This window comes from Cyprinodon variegatus, unplaced genomic scaffold, assembly GCF_000732505.1.
Source record: "Cyprinodon variegatus isolate N-32 unplaced genomic scaffold, C_variegatus-1.0 Scaffold38, whole genome shotgun sequence".
In the NCBI taxonomy this organism is placed as follows: domain Eukaryota; kingdom Metazoa; phylum Chordata; class Actinopteri; order Cyprinodontiformes; family Cyprinodontidae; genus Cyprinodon; species Cyprinodon variegatus.
Window position 1 is genome coordinate 433,968 of NW_015150491.1, and position 20,966 is coordinate 454,933.

Sequence of the window (20,966 nt, forward strand, 5' to 3'; positions counted from 1 at the left end):
CAATTTGATTTATCAGGTTATTTGGAAGACAGGAAAAGAAAAAGATATATAAACTAAAATACTTATACACTGATAGAAATCTAAGAAAGAAATCAAAGACAACCTTATGTCTAAGTAAAGTATAAAGTCTTACCCATGCTTCAATGTCAAAACTGTTCTTGTTGCATCATCTTGTTGAATCTATCACCAGAAACTATGTAGTGTTTGGTAAATAAACAAATCCTAAAGGTCACTTAAAATTCGTTCTTTATTCAATAGTTATTAATAGTTACTGTGTAAATTGATATAATCTATCTATCTATCTATCTATCTATCTATCTATCTATCTATCTATCTATCTATCTATCTATCTATCTATCTATCTATCTATCTNTCTATCTATCTATCTATCTATCTATCTATCTATCTATCTATCTATCTATCTATCTATCTATCTATCTATCTATCTATCTATCTATCTATCTTTCTTTACATTATCAAAGAACAGCATTTTTTATTTATATTCCTTTATTTAAAACATACAGTTGGTATACATTTCACTTTTGTTATGGTTTGACTTAACAACAATATCCATTTATTTTATTGTTTCTCTATGCTGATCAACCACCTTGTCTCTGTTTCTCACCCACAGATAGGAACCTTTGTTCACAATCTTAGAGTGTACCAAAAACAGCAAGAATAGCAGAATAATTTCCCCAGTGCATTCTTTCCTAGTGACCCCCTCTTGTCTTTCATTATTCTCTTTTTCTGTGCGAATCCAAAAGCAACCCAGCTGGATCCAATTCAGACTCACAGTACTTGAAATAACAGGTATTATTTACGAAACAATCTTCTCTTCTGAAGGAAAACTCATCTTGTTACTCTGAGTTTACTTTTGCAGACTATGCTTTCCACTCTCTTTCTTGTAAATCTAAATCCAATGCCTGTATTTTTAAGAAAACATTAAAAAGTCATTTTAAACCTTTTGCAGAAAGAGAGGAGTAGCAGGTGCACGTTTCCCTCTGTTCAATCTAACCGTCGGATGCAAACCAAATTGTTTTAGAAGACCGCTGCATCTATCTGTCTTAGTGGGTGTCCCGATGAGCATTGTAAGCTTGTGACTGACGCTCCAGGACAACGGACGGCTCATAGAGCAGATCGTCCTCTCCAAGTGTGGAGCTTTGATCCAAGTTCACAAAGTTTGGGATGTTAAAGTGAGACATGAAAGCACACTCTCTGTCTGTCATACTATTCTCAGTTAGACCATTCAGAGGTTGGTGTCCTCCACTTTCTTCATTGTCCTCATCCATCTCATCTATCTCAGAGGAGCACAAATGTCTTCCAGCTATAACTTTTGTAGATCTCTTTTTGTCTTCTGGTTTCTGTTTCTCCTGGGCTTGGTCTTCCTCACTGATGTAGAAATTAAAATATGAACGTGAGCCTTCCAACAGTGGGCGGGAGAAAGCTTTGTCGTTCTCCTCCAGGTGGCCATTAATCTCTACCAGTCGTCCCTCTGGTCGCTGATGCTTTTCAACCGAGTCTGGGTTTCTGTTAGAACAATCAAAGAATTATTGAGTGACTTTACAATAGAGAATTTGTTTTAAAGAGATGCCATTAGCAGTTAAAATGACTCAAACATCTGTTTATTTCCCTTTTGTTTGTTTAAATGATGATTTGTCAATGCTCGGAGCAGTTTTCTAAGCATATGACAGAAGGGAGAAATGGTTGTTTTTTATTTGCTGCTGAGTAATAAATAGTCTGCTTTGTTTTAGGTTATCAATGGTTCTTTAGACATTCCTTTACAAAAGAGATTAAGTGAAAATACAGTCTCAAAGACTATAATCACCTGTACCACCTGCAATGTCCCTTGTTCAGCTCCAGCCAATCAACTAGGGGCCACACCTTCTCCGAAGCCAATCATCTTTTAATATCCCTTACATTTAGCTCATGGCCTAGCTTCGTTTTCCTTCCAAGCAAATGTTGATTCACATAATCAAAGTCTTCTAAGTATCAAATATTCTATTTCATTTATATCTTTATCTGCTTCCATCTCCTCAAACCTCAGTCAGCCGTGACAGATGGCTGCTCACACTGACCCTGGATCTGCTGGAGGTTTCTATGTGCTAAAATGGAGATTTCCTCTCCACTGTCGCTACATGCATGCTCAGTGCAAGGGATTGCAGAGTCAATGAGTCCTCGTCATCAGCTGGTTTTATTTAGATAGAAATATTTTGAAGAGTAGGATTGTGTTACCTGTAAAAATAAATTGAAAAACACTTTTCTAATTGCAGCTTTTCTCTGTGTGAGTCTCTCCAGGTTCAATTCCTTATTGCTTGACATGAGAAAGCATTTTTCACAAAAACCTTTTTAGAAATTTTGGCCATGGCATGTTTTGAAAAATGTCTACCTTTCATTCATGCAAAATTGTTGGTTGTCTGATTATTTATTTTAAAACAAAGGCAGGTGGGAAGTTTATTCTTCAGACTTTGTAATTTCCAATTCGGTAATCAAAGACTTGCTTTTTTTCTCATGCTGGGTGTCTACCCTACCATAGACTATTGGAGACAGGCACCAGCTCCACCGTGACCCTGACGGATAAGCGGAGATAGATGGATGGATGGAAAACCAAATGTCTTCTAGGAACTAAAATTAATTGGAGAAAATGGTTTATACACACCCCACCAGGGGTTCTTGCAGTGTTTCTCTGAGCAAGCCACTGTTTTAATCACGATGAAGCAGCCAAAACATGACTACATTTGAAACCAGCTCCCGGAGTGTACATTTTGCACCCTACGGTGTTTATAAACTGACGTGTTTTGGCATACGAACCAACACAGCCCTCCTGACCCTTAACACGCATGCACTGACACAAACATCATTAGAGGACTTTAATGTTTCTCTGTTTTACAATCTCTTTTAGAAACTAATGATTTTAATTTGGATTTCACACGTAAGATTTGTTGCTCTTGCATCGTTGGTTCACATAAAAGCCCCTTTTTGTTCTCTTCTGTGTTAAGTTTTTGCATCCTACTTCTTCCTTGATTCTACCTTCCTGGCCTGTTTGGGAGCCATAGCACACACCCATTGGCATTGGGTTCTCTTTACAAGTATACCCCTTTCTCATTGGCTGAAAAACCCGGGAACAATAGACTTTTAATGGCAGTGGGAACAGCTCAATGACCAGCTTCAACCCATGTGAAGCGACTAAGCAACAACCCAGGATAAACTCGCCTTCAAACGGCTCCGCTCTGTTAGGCATATAGTGGGAGCATGCTCACATCCGATAAACATGCCGCAGTAAAGAAGGGAGATTCAGACGGACAAAAGAACGAAACACACTTCGTTCCATGTTGCTCTCCATTGTTTACCTTCCTTATTTCAGTCAAACTGGTGATATCATTAACGCTAAACAAGGGTGATGGCGTCACCAGACACGCAGCAATAAGGGCAGAGAGGCCTTGCAGCTGTCCATTGGGGGGTCAGACCCAGAAGGGTTCCAAATGGTGATTGTTAGCCTCTCAACCGTGTTTGAAAAACCCTTGTTAACCCGCTAACATCAGTGGGATAGAAGCTTTAGACAGGGCCCACACTAAATGAGGTCCAGCTGCGGTGGGGGCACTGCAAGGAATCCAAATCGTTGAAATTAATGCTTGCACAGGTCTTAGCCATGGTGGAGGGCAGTTGAAGTTACCAAAGCCGTGCTGATCAATGAAATGATCCACAAGAGGGAAGTTTAGACACACAGTGGACTACCCAACAAGTTCTTGAATCTTACAAGCCAAACAGGAAGAGTCGGGCACCAGAAAGAAAAAAAAAAAAAAAACATCCTGGAGAATTTCAGAATAAAATGAAAGCATTAACTTATGGTAACTTGACTAGCAAAAACCAAAAGGCATAACAGAAACACGTGAAAACTTTTTTAATTACCTATTAGAGTTGGTGTGGGTATAGCCATAGTCATTCATCAATTCACCCAAATTCAGACACAAATAGTGGTGAGCTACATTGTAGCCACAGGTGCCCTGGGGCACAATGAAAGCAGCAGAGCTGCTCTACATAGTTGACCTCTGGTTGTAAGACAGACTGCTGCCCCCTAGTGTAAATGTAGCCGGACTGCATCAATGTGTTGCATTTTGCGCTTCCCAAAATGTTTCCCCAAACGCTATCAAATGCTGTACACGTCTTCATGTTATTTGGCAGTAATGCCAAGAAAACTACACACCAGCACCAGGTCAATAACCTGAAAAGAGCTGGGACCGCAGGCTCATTAATAACACTAAGGCCATTAATAACACTATGCCACTGTGGATTGAAATCCTGCAGCCAATGCAAGGTCTCCTTGCTGAAGTCAGCATATGTCCAGGCCCATATGTAATTTGTTGATGACCACCTGGATGATTCAGTGAAGTACTGGAAGATAGCCATGTGCTCTGATTAGAGAAAAAAAAGGAACTCCAATCATCATGTTTAGAAGAGGAAGGATAAGTACAACCACAACAATACCATCCCAACCATGAAGCATTTAGGGGGATAGCATTCATTGGGGATCTTTTTTCTGTAAAGGGACTGGGACAAATGCACCACATTGAAGCGAGGACAGATGGGGCCATGTATAAGGAGATTTTGGTAAGAAAATGACTGAAATCACAAAGGGATTTAAATATGTGTCAGGGCTGGGCCTTCAAGCACACAGCCAGGACAACTAAGTAGTACCTCTATAAAGCCGGGCTTACACTGTGCGACTTTCCAGTCGTGGGAGAATTTTCCGATCAGGCCGACTTTCCGCCTGATCGTGCGTTGTGTAGTGTACAGGGGATAACGAGGGGTGATCAGCCTCGAATGACCACCTCGTGGTTGTGACGGCGGGAGAAAATCAAAAATGTTTTACCGTTTCTTCTTCTTCTCAAATGTAAACACAGAAGCATAGCAGGGGTGCGAGTGAAATGGAGATCTTTGTGTAAAATCGACAGACCATAGTAGCCATGTTTGCTCAGCCATGTCTTTGTCCAAATATGTCGTCGCCTTTTCTTTTTAGGGCTTTCAGCACGAAATTGCACAATTTGCCAAGGCAGCACGGTTCACTCTAGTGAGCTTCATATTCCTCATTTTGCTTCTGGATAGACGAGTCAGAGTAGCTCCATCAAACGGCAGAGCTGAGTCCGACGTGGTTTTTAGACATACAGTGTGAGCAGGTAGATCACATCAGAGCATTGTGCTGTACATATATCGTAAACTCAGACTGTAGGACGAAACCCTACGGTTTCGTCCTACAGTGTGCAGTGCTCTGGAGAAGTATCTGTATAGAGGAGTGGGCCAATATCCCTGTTGCAATATTTGTAAAGGAAAGGTCAGGTCAAATTCAGAATTCAAACTTCTGAAAGTACTTTAAACATAAAAAGATTACATACTGCTCAATAAATGCTAAGTGTTTTTTATTTTTTAATTAAGAGTAATTATTAATTTTAACTTCTGCCACCAACTGGTTTTTGAAATCATGGTGCAGTATCAGCTGTTAAGCAAGTCCCAATGCTGTATCTGGTGTTTGTCACTACGCAATATTATTCAAGTCATCCTGAAAACATTCTTCTTAGAAAAGTTGGCTACATATTTCATGTTTTTTCTCTGGCCAGAAGTTTGATGGCAAATCCTCCCTCTTCAAGTAGGTAATCCAACAACAAACTCGCGGTGGAAAGGTGAAATAACCAATTTTTTTTCTTTTACACAATGTATTGCAACATCCAACTGCTGTGCACGTGGGCCTTGTCAGTTTAACTATAGCTCTCGCGAATTTCAATGGTGAAGTCCTCTCTAAATCTAAAATATTTTTTGCTGATTGCAGGCGTGTATAATAGTTCCCATTGATTTTGCTGGTGACGTGGGGAGAATGGAGATTGACCTAGCACACTGTGACGTCACTGCCGGAAGATGTCAGGAGTGAGGTGTTACTCTATTTGGGCATAAAAGGTCGCTCCCAGACTCAGTGATCGCAACGAAAACTTTTATTTTAATTTTTTACTGATTAACGACAAATTCATTGAATCACGAATGTATTTGTTTTAGGTATAGATAATGATTCATTCATTAAAGCCTGAAGTGACCCAAACCCTATTTTTTTGCCCAAATATGACCTGGATCTGATCTTTTTTAATGGCTGTCTGAACAACACAGATCAGATTTTGTCCAATCTGACCCAGGCCACTTGGCTATGTGGTCCTGAATCCGATACAAATCTGATCTTTTCAAATGCGACCTGTGTCTGAACGGCCAGGTCACATTTATCGGACCTGAACGTCATTAATACCAGACAAAGGTCACTATTCTGGGTCTTGCTACGCAGAAGCAGCAAGAAAAACAAAGACTATGGCAGATGATGATGCGGAGAGCAGTATTTATGTTTAAACATATTGAAAAGATTGAGTTTTTATGGTTTGAAAAGACTGCTAGATGTGCGCCGGCACTACCATCCATGTTTACTTCCGTAAAAATAGTGTACGCTGGTCTGTGACGTCATTGCACTTGCGTCGTATGACTGCAGTTCACACAGTAGATCACATACAAGTCGCATATATTTGCAAATATGAACGGCAAGAAAATCGGATTTCACAAAAAAATCTGAATTGAGTATCAAGGCCTGCAGTGTGAACATAGCCTTTAACTACTGATTTGAAGGAACAGGGCATTTATTACATAGCATTTTAGCAGGTTATTTTGAGATGCCAGAACACTTAAAATAAAGATATGAGGACTTTATTAAAATAAAAGAAAATATACATACCTGATCATCATGAAAACAAAAACATTACTTTACCAATTTGACAGCAAGACAATATGATAAGTGCTTCTACAGAAACCAAAATCAACTTATTTCAAGACATATTAGTTCTCATAAATCCAATAAAAGAATCACACAGGTCAGAGATTAAGAGTTACCTCTGAATGATTTGTCACCTCAATGCTGACTGAATCCCTGTATGATTAAAAGCACCAGAGGAAAACTGAATTACACTGTTTAACACTTACTCCTGGTGTGGTCCTCCAGTCTTTGTGAGCAGAGTGAGAACGAAGAACATGAAAATGACGAAAACTGCCAATCCCACCCAGAAGCCAATGACGATGGAGTCTGAAAGATAAGAGATAATAGTGAATTTGGCAGCTCATTTATTCTGTCTGCTTCTCCTGTTTATTGAATTGAGTTATCCCAGGAGGATTGGCCCTAGAGGCAAAATAAATAAATACATTAAAAAAGCAATAAATCAAAGTGAGCATTTCATTTTTCTTCTCCATAACTTGATTAGACAAGAATGGTTGACTTGTTTATTACCACAATGCCTCATTAAGATGTCTGATCATTAACTGAGAAGCAGAAGTAAAGTGCTGCATTAAATCTGTCTTGTAAATAATGCTACTGCAGGGGGCAGAGCAGGTCAGCCTTCGGAAAAAGCAATGACGATAATGGACCCCAATAAAGCCCTAATGAATCATAATTAAATAAAAGTGCACACAAAGCACACACTGGCTTAATGCGTGAGGAGGAAACGTAAAGACAAAACGAAATAAAGCTTTAAGAATAAATTCGGCTTACATCTGTGCGCTTTAAGCCCATCAAAAGACACGGGTTCCTCGTCGTCGTAATACTCATACTGCCAGATATAGTCGCTGCGTCGTGCGCTGACCTGGCTTCGGTTATGGAAGTCGGACATATCGAACCGATTATACAAACCTTAACAGCAAAAGACAAGAAAATTCAGTCCATTTAAAACAAAAATTGCCACACGAAAGCGGGTTTAGTAAGTCCATGAAGTTGGCAAAAGCGCATCACCAGGTATGCTGATCATTTCTTCGGTTTATAAAATAAAGCTTAACCCAACAAAAACAAATTTCACATAAACATAACATAAATATTCTGCACTCGGTAAAAAATAATTTACTAAGCATCGGTTTTAAAATAAAAATCCACGCCGTTACTCGATAACTCTGCCCACATCATGCCCTGAGAGTGACGGAGCAGCCTTTTGGAGAGCCTCTCAGTGCGCATCACCTTATCCAACAGCTGTGGGCTGCATGGTGGCGCACTCACTGCGAACCAAAGATGTTCCAGGAAATCACCTGATATCTTTCAATCAATGTAGTTCCTGTGCCGCTCTGAATAACGTTTTAGCATTAAAGCAATATAACATCATGATAGTGCATAAAAAAAAAAAAAAAAAAAAAAACTACAATTGCATTATTTTATATCCACTTTAACAGGACATGCAAATAAAAGATATATACATGTGTTTGTGTACTGTATGTTGTGGTACTAAAATTTTCTTGCTAAAGTGACAAACAAACAAAAATAAAAAAAATAATCAGTGAGTATTGGTTCAAAATAAATATTGTGTGGCTCTACAGTTAACCATTTTTCTTGTGGTCATAAATCAATGAGAGTAATTGGAGTTTACAAAGAAAATCGAAAGAGAATTTAATTTAAAAAAAAATTAAAGTTTTTGCAAGATGGTTTCATGCAGTGTTATTTATAATAAATAAACTTTTTTTAAATTTACTCATGAAGATGTGATTTTTAAATCTATTGGATTTAGTTATCTACTTTTTTTTCCCTCCAACACATTTTTATATTCTTAGTCATTAATGTAGTAGTGTAAGCTGTGGTGCAAGCTGTATTGTTTTCTTGTTCTATTTACCTATTCCTGAAAAGCCAAAAATGATTACATTTGTTATTTATAGGGACGTTTAGGATAATTCAGTTTCAGTTAATCTTTTTTTTTTTTTAAATAATTGAGACAGCTAATTATAATAATGGACTTTGATTAATTGATTGTCTTGCAACTGGCTTTCTTGCTGGTTAAAGACCCCAGCTCTGTCTATCTCAGTTGTTTTACTTTTGGGTACAACACTTTAACTGTGCTGCCTAGTGATGGTGGCACTTGTGTATGGCAGCTCCACTTTTGTCAGTGTGTCCCAGGGCAACTGTGGCTACAATGTGGCTTTCCACCATCAGTGGTTGAAAAAGTACAGTTGTGCTGAATGCAGTGCTCTGGAGTCCCTGACTTGAAAAGGTGCTACATGAGTACAGTCCAGTTACTAGTTATTTATTTATTTATTTTTTAACAATGAATGAGTTGTAATCCAAAAATAATCTTTTAATGACCTGTGTAACTACATGGATTGTTTGTGTGCATGCCTGGTTTAAAGGTTTTTAATGATTAACTTCAAATGTGACAGTTAAAAAAGGAGAATAAGAATAGGATTCACAGGCTAATTAAAGAGCTGTATTTTGTACAATTACACAAAAAGAACAATAAAAAAGAAGAAAACAGAATAAAAAAAATAAGAAAACAGAATAAGGCCAAGGGAATAGGACTACTGTCTTCATTAAGTTTTGCTTCTGCGATGAATTTTGCTGCTGGTAAAAGGCTGTTAACAAAGCTGGAACAACTTGTTTAGAATCAGTGCTTGCTCTGAAAAGCATAAAAGCCCGTGGCCTGGTTACTGAAAATGTTTTTTTAATGAATACAATGAAAAAAATCTTTTTAACACCCTCATTTTATCTTTTGAAGAACTCTGGCTCAATCATCAAGCTTAATATCAGCTACCACTTTACTTTTTTATGTCTTTTCAGGAGAGGTTTATTTTCCTCAGCTCTTCAGCATTAACACACTAATTTCCACATCATGTAAATTCAAATCAGCCCTGCAATCTTTAATCATTTTTGCTATGAGAGAGTAAAGCATGTGAGTGCCTAGACTGTCATTTCTTTGATAAAAATCATTTATTACCCCATTGTAATCTCTGCAGCTATTAAATGGGATCCAGACAGAACAATAAAGTTAGCATAGAATGTTGAGTTTAGAAATGTCTAACTAATTAATTAACTAATTAATTTATTCATTCATTAATTCATTTCCTGGGGGCTGGATAGGACGTCTGACTAGGAGATCAGTTTAAAAATGTTGCTCTAAGTGATGTTAGGGTGAGGGATGACAAACAGGCTACTCAAATGAATAAGAAAATTCCACAAAACAAGAGGCAGTTATGGATTAGCTTGTAAATTTAGGGCATTAGGGAAGCTTAGTTGGCCTTTACAATATATCTATCATTAAAGAAATATGATAATCAGGATGGCACTAGAACATTCACTACAAGGCTTTTTTTTTTTTTTTTTTTTAAAGCCTAAATGCTTCAAACCTTGGGTTGTTTGAGATCAATACAAGCTGGTTCATTTTCAAGGTTGACCATTTATAGAAAACACTTATTATTACTTTCATAAATTCACCAAGTTATATCACCATTTCCATTAACTGTATTGACCATATGTATTTTCTTTAGTAAAAAGAACCTTGTGAAAATATGTTTTAACATCACTATAAGCTCTTGATATCACTAAATGAAAGAAAATTAGAAAAAGCAGTTGTATTGAGATAAGTAAATATTGTTTAATATAAGGTTGTATAAGATGCAAAAGGAAAAGCAGTAATAATTCCTAAGATATTCTGCAATATCTAATATATGTGCTTCTTTGTATCAGTTCTATTTTTCGCTCAAATGGACTGAAAATGTAAATCAGAGCCTACCTTCATGTTTGATATTTACCAAACGTCAATAATGCATGTCTTAAAAATGTGTTCATCTCTAAAAGCTGTCCTTTTTTTGTTTGGTCTCGGTAAAATGTTATCCTGTTTCCTGAGTCGGTGAATGGCTTTGATCAGAAAGGAAGCATCTTGTACATACTGGTATTAAAATGATGAAATTCTTCAAAGACAGATAAGAGCTTGTTGCACCACTAAAATAAGTATATGTTCTAAATAAAAGACTCAAAAAAAATATTGAATGAATAAAAAAAAAGGCTTTTTCGTGACCAGCATGACAGTATTATGTATAGAGGAGTTTTGTACAGAGAAATTGATTTAGTTTTATTATTAAGGATGGAGCAGGGAAGGGAATTCGTAGAAAATATTACACATCATATCTGGAAATAAATCTGTCAGAAATTTGAAACGGTGCAGGATTTAAAAGAAGAATACCACTTATGCACCTTTATACTTGCATGTCATCCGGTTTTCTCTCACAGTACAAAATAGGTGTGTTATATTAATTGGCCACTCTAAATTGGGCAGTTCGGCTTGTCACTGTAATTGGTGAAAGCTTAGATGGTTTGAGTTTCTGTGTTGCATTAAATGAACTTGAGACCTGTCCGTGAGGTGGATAGGCATCAGCCCAAATTTAACCCTGCAAGGATTGAGATACTGATAATAGAAGGAATGCACTGCAATGTTTAACGCAAACAGATACATCATTTAAGCAGCTTATATCATGATCCTTAAAAAAAAAGAGCTTTTATGATTATTCTATTTTTATGCTCTTCAAACCATTGAAAATGTAATTTCTTGGTGGGATTAGGGTGGAGATGATATTTAAGGAACACAGATTAAGGGAAAGTGTGTGAGACTGTGATGTGTATTATATACACTGGCAAAACTACAGGTGAGATTTTCAATCAAATCAAGATATATAGCCTATAAATAAAGGCAAAAAAACAAAATTTTGGGTTTTCAGGCCCTACTTTCTGTTCTTTGACAAGGCATTTGACAAGCATTTTTTGAACAATAAAAACACTCATTGCACATTCCTTTTCAAAACTATTACTCTTAATACACAGGATACTCTTCTTCATCAAGGTCATGACCATAGGCTTTATTTTATGCATCTGTTGGTCCTATTTTATCTCTCAGAACATAGCAGCCCCAGTTGGCAGTATGATTGATGTGAAATCTCCTGATACAAAATGTATGTGACAATTGCCTATACCTCTGCAAGGGTGCCGGAAAAATGGAAAGACTTATAGTGGAACCAGGTAAAACCATAAACCAGGGGACCAGGGGCCAAAGGCGCACTAATGACCAAAGTACTTACTGTAACTCAGGTCTAAAAAAAGAAACACTTCTAAGGTGGAGGACACCAGAATCGGTTATTTCTTCGTATGCCAACATAATTTTTTACATTTTACATTTTATTGAAAAGAAGCTTTGTCTTAGCTGTGCTCCTCTAACCTACATCACAGCAACATCTAGTCACTGACTGGCTGTTGCTATGTGACTTGACAAAAAAGTTTAGATTATTTTAAATCAGTTGTTGCTCATGGACGTAGGTGTCACTGTCACTTTGCTGCAATTGTCATAATCGTGCAACTAACATCACTAAAAGTGTGTATGTTACATCCCATGACATTATTGCACTTTTGAACACCCCTCCACATAGCGATAACATGTACATCTCTCCATTCGGTCGCTGGAGTCCCATTTGGTGTGAACCATTATGACATATGTCCACAAAGTGTTGGTCTTGAGATGTTCTGAAAACAGATGGGGTAAAAAAAAATCACCTTTAACAGGAAGAAAACCTCCAGCAGAACCAGCGTCAGTGTAAGCGGCCATCTGGTGAGGCCGACTGGGGTTCAAGGAGACAGAAGCAGACATACAGAAAGAAGCAGAGATACAAAAGCTAACCGTTTACCAGCTCCACAGGCGGCCCCATCCAAGAAGGACATAGCCAGGCAGGCGAGCTCCAAGCCAGCTCCAATGTCACAGAGACAGAGGGACACTAATCAAGGGGAAGGTTCTGTTGAGGTGTGAGAGGATTAATGACTTTGTCTTTTTCAATGACATCATGGAGCTGTTTCCATTACACCAAAATGCAAACTGTTTGTTGATGTTGCAATCGATCAGCAGCGCTGTGATGTCTGTGTCAACTTAGTACTTGTGGAATGACAGGCGGTGAAGCAATGATGCACTAACTGCTTTATAGTTTGTATAAAAAAGGACAAGCACGAATCCTTGCGGTGCCCTGTTGATGCTGTTAAACGCAGGGGACATCGCTGGACCCTCCTGCCTATAGCTGAAATATGTTTGCTGTGACCATTGGATGTTGCATATTGTGAATGACACATAATGAAGCCTTGAGATAATGTCAGTTTGAATCAGTAGATGCATTTTGGTTTAAAGTAAGACCAGTTTTGCTATGTGAAATAAATCAATTTACCTTGGACTTTTTGACTTTTATAAACACTGTGTCTCTTAATTAAACAAGTTTTTAGAGTAGAGATTTTGTTCTTATGTTGTCTGTCTTACAAGTTTGATTTTTTGCATTTCTTGTTTTGCTAGAGCTGTTATTTTCAGTATTTTCTCTCTTTTCTCCATATGAGAGTGTGTTTTTTGCTAAATAAATGTGTTCTTCACTTTTACAACTTTGTTTTTTTTAGGAGGTATTGCAATATATCAGTAAGATGAACCACAGTTATGGTCTATCTCTGTAATTATCATGCGATTCGTACCATAGTCTATTATTAATCATTTTTGAAGCACAGTAGTCCATGTTGATTAGAGTGGGGACTCCTATTCTGACTAGTAACTCAAATCTAATTATTACAGGTGCTGTGAACACCTCAAAGAGAAACATTTTAAGCCTTTGATTTTAAAAATTAAATATGCATAGAAGAAAGTTGGGAGTCAAGATAAATACTACCGTTGATTCTAATTTTCCTTTTCCTTTCATCATTTCTACTTTACACTGACTAACATTCTGATCACATATTTGCCTCAAAGTTGAAGCTACAGCCATCTACCCCACTGAACTGAGGTTTGAAAAACATTGGAAGACATAGGAGTAAAACCTCTTAGGGATTCAATATATGCTTTCTGTTACGTGGAAAGCATTTTCAGAACAAAATTTTGAGCTTCTGACTTTACTTCACAAAACCAACTGTGACAATTTAAATGCTCTTTCTTTTTTGTCATGATTATCATTTCCAACATTCACTTTATCATAACATCTAAAGCATTTTTCTCTTTTGTCTCCTATTAACATGAACTCCTTGCTTATGACCTGGTTTAAAAGCAAAATGTCACTAAACCAGAGGTATCTGCACAAACACAGTCACACTGACATGTTTTATGCATGGGGGTGTCTTATTTCTGTTTGCAAGATCAACTTTAAACATTCTCTGTTTCTTTGTGTCTCTTATATCTTTAGGACATCAGCCGTCTCTCAGTGCACTTGCATTCTCTTCTTGTCATACCAGAGTCAAAACAGTCCCCCAGCAGTGTACAGGGACATGCAGGGTGTCTATATTCTTGCTCTGGGTTGTGTATTCATTTTCTTCTGTTGTACAGATAAAGAGTGGCTGGTATTAGTATAATTAGAGCAAATAACATCTGTGTGGAACATTTTATTGGATTACGTCCCATTACCAGTACTAATTTTAGACTATGAATTAATAGTATTTTCTCTATTCTCCAATATATTTTTTGTGAGCCCTGTCATCTTGGAGCCTTTATTTACGGTACTTTTTTTGCCCTCCCATGGTTTCCTAGGGAACGGTTTGGACTTCAATTAAACTGGGATCTAGATCAAGCTGAACCTTGCCACAACCATTCTGAGAAGGAAGCTCGTAGAAACTAATTTTAAGACATGTTCATGAGTGCTACAGTATTTATGAGTACTTTATGACATCATATAACATTCAGTTTTGAATCAGATCATGAGTCATTGCTGAACTGCACCTCCCAACGGAGGAAATTTGAATACAAAATAGGTTTTATGAAACACCCACTGAACACCTGATGGATAAAAGATGCAGCTTTCTGTTCTGTAGATGTTATTAACCTTTTGTAGTCACTGGCTGTTGATTATATGATAATCTTTGTAAATAAGAGCCGCATACAACCAACCAAAGACAGGAATATAATTAGACTGAATTTTCTCATCTCTTTTTTTTCATGTAATAAATACCCTTTTCTCATACTTTGCATATTAAAAAGTAAAAATAAAATGGATGGGATATTATTATGGGTCATCTGAGTCTATCTCCGCCACAAATGTACAAGTGATCACGTTTTTGTACTTCTTCTATTATTAGATTTACTTTTTTTGTATGGGTAAAATCATGCATGTTTAATAGTGTGCATGTCAATGTCTATCTGCTGTAATTTATCATATTCTAGACTAACTCGCACGCTAAGTGACTTACAAAGCATTCAAAGCCCTGGATCTTTTGGCATGTTGTCTTGGTACTAATAAAGATGTAGCTCGATTTCAATAAGATTTACTTTACAACTCTACTTTAAATATGCTATAACAGTGGAGTGTTGGACAGTAATTGAGTTCATTTACTTGATTACTGTACTTAAGTATATTTTTTTTTTAACTATCTACAGTATACTTTACTTAAGTATCTTTTAAACAGGCTCCTATAACTTTCACTCCCCTATATTTCAAAGTCAGATATCATACTTTCTACTCCACTACATTTCTAGAAAACTAGTTGTTACCTGTGCCTTTTGGCTCNGCAAAGAACAAATGCTGCAAGTTGCAAACACAACTGGATATTAAGAAAAGCTACTAACTATATCTGCATAACACATATGCTTCAGACCACCAGGGGGAGATGATCATCAGGTCATATGCCCAGACCACAGACATTACTATGAATGAATGTCTAGTGACCAGATCCATTGCAAAAACTTAAAGAAAAAAAGGCCAAGTTTTTCTTTGAATACTTTTGAAACTCTTGACCAATCTGAGCATCTTGTTTGTCTTTACTGAGAGTCGGTTCCAATATGAGTTTGAGATCATCTCTGGCTATTATTCTGGAACACTTTCATTATGTGGAGCCAGTTTGCAGCTTTTTTAAATTTATTGTTATTTTTGCAATTAGCAGAATTTTCCCTTTGCATGTAATTGCAGTAGGTTCTGTATTTGTAGTCCATTTGTTCTTTGCTGCTCACTATTTTCTGTGAATGCAGGATTTCTCTTTTGTGACATTTCTCCTTTGCATATATCTTAGTCTAACCTTTGCTAGTCTATTTTTTTCTTAGCTATTCTCTTTTATCTTTCCAACCCTAATCAGATCAGAAATACTTTAATTGTTGTATTTGAAATACTTCTTTAAATTGACTGAACATTCATGTAATTGCAAAGGCATCTTCACTCTGGGACCACTATAGAGATGCAATAAAAATAATTTGTAAACCTCTTCAAGTTATCTTTAATTACTCAGATCTATTTAGCTTAGGATTTTTTCTTTTTACTATTTTTCAAGGCTGGACTTTTAAAAAGATGAAATTGTCCAGAGAGTTGTTCCAAACAAAATTTCTTTTTGTTTTACACTTGTGTAACAAAACGATAAATAAAATCTGTCTAAGTCTAAGATTTAGGTTAGTGTTTTTTTCTTGTGCTGTCATAGGCCGATATGTGCATGCTTTGGCCATTTCGTTAATGAATCCAACATAAATGTTTCTTTTTTGCTTAAATTGAGAATTCTCTACTCCAGCCTCAAGTGTTTTGAAGCTTCTAATAGTTTTTTTTATTTTGGAATTGCCCTGTATTTACCTTCTTCCATCCCCCTGTCCACTCATAAGCTTCTGTACTCCTGCTGAAGATAAACATCCTCATAGCATGGCTCTGCCACCACCATATTCCTTGTTGAAATATTGGGATGTGAGATGCTGTATTTCTATTTTATTTTTATCTAATTTCTTTATTTGATCAGGGACAATGCACAAAAAAACATTAGTCTAAGAAAAAAGAGATCTCATGTGCCAGAGTATAGCAAAAATGCTAATTCCCGCCCGCAGTGTTATATTTACAAAAATTCATACAATATATACAGAATAATACATGTAAGCATCACTTCATTCACATCATAAAAGCACTTTCCACTCTTGCTTACTCACAGTTTACAGCGCTCATATTACAGTTATTCAATGGTTGGTTCTTTCACACAAAGTTTATGCTTTTTAACTAAACCTTTATTTTTGGGTATACCTGTAATCACAGGATATGTATATTTGCTGAATACAATGCTCTGGTATTATAACTTTCTACCATTCACCATTGCTGGGTTCCTTTGTCTTTGTTATTGCTGTATTTTCTCTAGCAAGACCAGCTTTACTGTCTCACACACAAGCATATTCACTAATGAGCAATAATATTCAATAATGAACTTCTGGAGGCACTTGGGGGTGGATTCAAACACACAATGCATTTTTTTTAGATGTGCAAAAACTTTATTCAAGCATTTATCTTTTTTTTTGTTATAAAACAAACCATATTTGTATTGCATGAATATTATTTGATGTAACTGCCACAAAAATAGCTGATAACAGTAAAGCATAGATAATTTTCCATATTTAAGTGTGAGTTCTAAACAGCAGTTTTGAAAAGAACCTGGTAGTTCTCTTTCTGACTTTTATTCTTCTGTTTAAGCATATAAATGATCTTAGCATAAATTATGTTTAGTTATGTCTGTAACAGCTTTGGAACCCTGGAATAAAATGGAAAATTGCCCTATTTTTTGTATTTAGACAAAGAGGAGGAAATTTATAACAACAACAACAAAATCAATACAGGGGATTTGAAGGGGTTCAGAAGAAATGTCAGGCTCAACATGAAGCTGGAGGCAGCAGGATGTATGACTGAGCATGGGATCCTAAATGCATAAGATTGTACCCATGAAGAATGTTTGCTTTTTTCAAAACAGATATATATAACATGAAAAATACATAAGTATATACTGTAGTCTGGAATAAACTTACCAGTAAGAACAAAATATTTTCACTACATTGCATGCAAACATAAACTCTGAGCTCTGCATTTGCATCTCAGTATTTTTAATAGGTTTGAATAAAAAATGAATTAATAAATAAATAAAACTTGTAGCTATTATATATTGTGATATATTTATATATCATAACATTTGGTTATTTGAAATTAGTATTTATTAAAAGGCCAATAAATAAATCCTCATCAAAACTTCACTTCCAATCCTTAAGCATCCTGTTTGATTCTTTTCTGTTTTTTTTTGTTTTTTTGTTTTTCCAGACTTGAAGATCTAGCTTTCCAAATAACACGCTTATTTTACTCTAACCAGAAAATGGGACTTTGGATGACAGAGCCAAGATTTTCTTGGTTTTCTTGTTATTACACTTCTAACAATGTCTCTAATGTCTCTAGTGACTTGACACATGGAATACAACGCTTCTTTAAATATTAGGGGAGCAGAGGTATGGTGAGACTATGAGAATTAATTAGCTTCTCAATCATCTGTAATTGGAGTTTCTCAGTTTTGTGTATCTATAGGTGTGCATTAGGCAGGTTAGATATAAAATTAGTGTTCATAATCTGTATTTTAAAAACAATGAAACAAAAAAAAAATCTATAACACACCCTGGTATATGTCATTGTGTTTTTATAAACTGGTGAATGATTGATTGGACTTGATGAAACCTCACAAAAGTAGAGACCATTTCTCATTTTTTTGTTTATAAAATGTTCTACTGTTTTGATTCTCCCCTCAACAGTCAAAGTTCCCGTTATGGTTTATTATTTTAATAAGTGTTAGATTAAGTCTTTTTATTAATGTTTCTTCTTCCAGTGGTCATTTCTCCTTCCATCTTTTTGATCCTAGGAATCCATCTTATCCTCTTCTCCCATCTAATCATTTCTGTCATTCTTTTTTCAGTTTTTGCTTGATGATGCTTATACTCTCTGGTTTACTTATTATACAGTAAACTCTACAATTCTACCTCAACTGTAACTCCTCGTGTTACCTATTAGGCTACCACAGGTGAAAGGTGAATTGTTCACTTACTCCTGTTACTGTAATTAAGTACAGTTTGTCGGGTTCTTTTACTTATAATTAATCTTGTCTCTTCAGTTATCATGCAGTGTAAACATATTTTGATAAAAAAATATTTTTGAATAAAGACATATAAAAAAAATCATCTTCTAAGATACACAAGAAAGTGAGGGTAAATAAAAAAGGGGGATAATTTTCTTTGACAGTATACTGTAGGTTGACATGTAAATGCACTTTTTTAAATAACTTACAACTTGATAAAAATATTCAAATTAGTGGCAACATGTTGCACATTTAAATACTGCTTGTTGAAATCAACAGGTGATCATTATCTGGTTTAGGTTTGACTTCAACCATATAAACGTGCAAATTATATTTTATTAACGTGTAAATGACATCATACTGTCTCATATAAGACTAACATTTCTTTTTGTTTGCACAGGAGACATTTTGTTCCTCTCAGAAAACAAACAAAAACAATTTTTTACTTTAAGCAACATTTAAACTAATTTAAATGTTGCTTTAAGTAAATGTTAGTTTTTTTTTTTTTTTTTTTACAAGTTACTTCACTTTAAGTTCAATTTTACAATGGTAATTTTTTAATTCAGTACAATTTTATCAGAGTTACTGTACTTTTAGGGGATTTCAGAATTCAGGGCTGTCCGTTGACAGCCAATCTATGAGTAATAAATCTGCAAGAATTTGAAGTACATGTATGAAGAAAAAATATGCATAAAAAAATAAGCTCAGAATCATTACACAATTTTGAGCCCACAGGTTTTATATTTGTCAGATTATTTTTTAACATTGAATTACATTGTTAAATGGTAAATATTATTTAGTGAAATTTTAAAGAACATGTTTCATTTCAAGAAGTCAATGATCAATCTTGATATGTCCATCAGAAAACTGATGATTTTTTTCAACACTATTAATCTAAAGGACATCTATTTTGATTATCAAAGTTTATTGATACTCTGTGAAATTACCAAAATGCTTGAAGAATAACATCAAAGCATATTTTCCATTGTATGTAAAGGAGAGCTTTGCTGTTCTTGCAACACTGATAGCTCACATGGTAAATGAGGGAAATTATAACGTGCACAAACATTCACACACATCAGCTAAAAACATGATGCAGAACCCTGGGAAGGAGAAAGATAATTGCATAATTAGCAGCTAACAGTTGTGGCCTTAAACTTGACTCAGTTAAAAGGCTAAAACATGAAGTCATTAATTTTCCAAAGAAAGAAAATGTGCAACTTGAAGTTGTGTGGTTTTCAGAACTATAACTTGTGAATATGTGGCTTGCTGGGATCTTTCTTTGAATATACATTAAAGGAAATAAGTTTTCAGAGTTCTTTTAGATCTTACTAGTGATAGATAACTACTGTAGTAAAGATACAGTTGAATCAAATGTTAATTTGGTAAAAAGAAAAAGGGATCTACATATTTTTTTTTTTGTTCTCATTGAAACAGTTCACACTGAAAGATTGTTGTAATGCTAGTCTTCCAGTACAGTTCTTCTGAACACTTGTTCTTTTTTTCCTGGAACTTATCCTTTATTACTAATTTATCCCAGGGTTCAGCTCTAAAAAGAAAAGGGCTTACTCAGATTTGTCTGTGCACTCATAGTGAGTGTTTTTTTTCTTTATTTTATTTTTATATTTTTTTTTTACTTTACTTATTTTGTCTTTTTTGCAAGCTCCATTCTGGAAAAACTCTGAACTGGCACATAACTGTAACTCAGTCTCACTCTTAATTTTGCTACTGAGTTAGCCAAATTGAGCTTTATTTCCTGGGTTTTGCTTGATTTCTAAAATAAATTATGTAGTTACATGTAATAATAATAATCATCACTATCATCATCATCTAAATCATCATTATCCTGCATAAATTAAAGTGAAATGTTCTCTGACTCATATATGTTTTTGCCAAATATCTCTAATAGTGAAGTTCTTCAAAGTGCAAAACTTCTGATTGAAAGTCAGATAATTGGCTGAGACAAGAGAAAACAGTAATAAAAAATGTCCCCATAAAAAAGCAGCCAAATTGGAGTCTTTGTTTCTAAGTGGCTGACAGATAAGTAAAAAAAAAAAGTACTTTTCCTCCATGCAGATGTTTCTATATTGTCACATTAAATTTAAAAGTTAGGGCATAATTGTGAAGTGGCAAAAAATACAGTTTGTTTTTACAAGTAAAATAATGTATAATTCTGGTCTCCAATTTTACTTTGTCCCTTTTTTATCTAAAACATGTACAGTAAATACATTCCAATAAACACCACTGTTCTCTGTGGGGTCTTAGAGGGTTATTAGGGCACATGGGTGAACAAACAAATCATTGAGAGTGAGAA

General features: G+C 35.6%; 1 protein-coding gene across 1 annotated transcript; it reads right to left on the bottom strand.

The window, feature by feature from the left end:
- Positions 1-532: 532 nt before the first annotated feature.
- mrap2 (melanocortin 2 receptor accessory protein 2) lies at positions 533-7,989 on the bottom strand. The gene is made up of 4 exons (XM_015369739.1): positions 7,799-7,989; positions 7,562-7,699; positions 7,000-7,099; positions 533-1,527 (listed from the first exon to the last, which is right to left on the bottom strand). Exons 1-4 carry the CDS (start codon positions 7,812-7,814, stop codon positions 1,065-1,067), a joined length of 717 nt encoding a protein of 238 aa, XP_015225225.1. The 5' UTR covers positions 7,815-7,989; the 3' UTR covers positions 533-1,064.
- Positions 7,990-20,966: the final 12,977 nt, after the last annotated feature.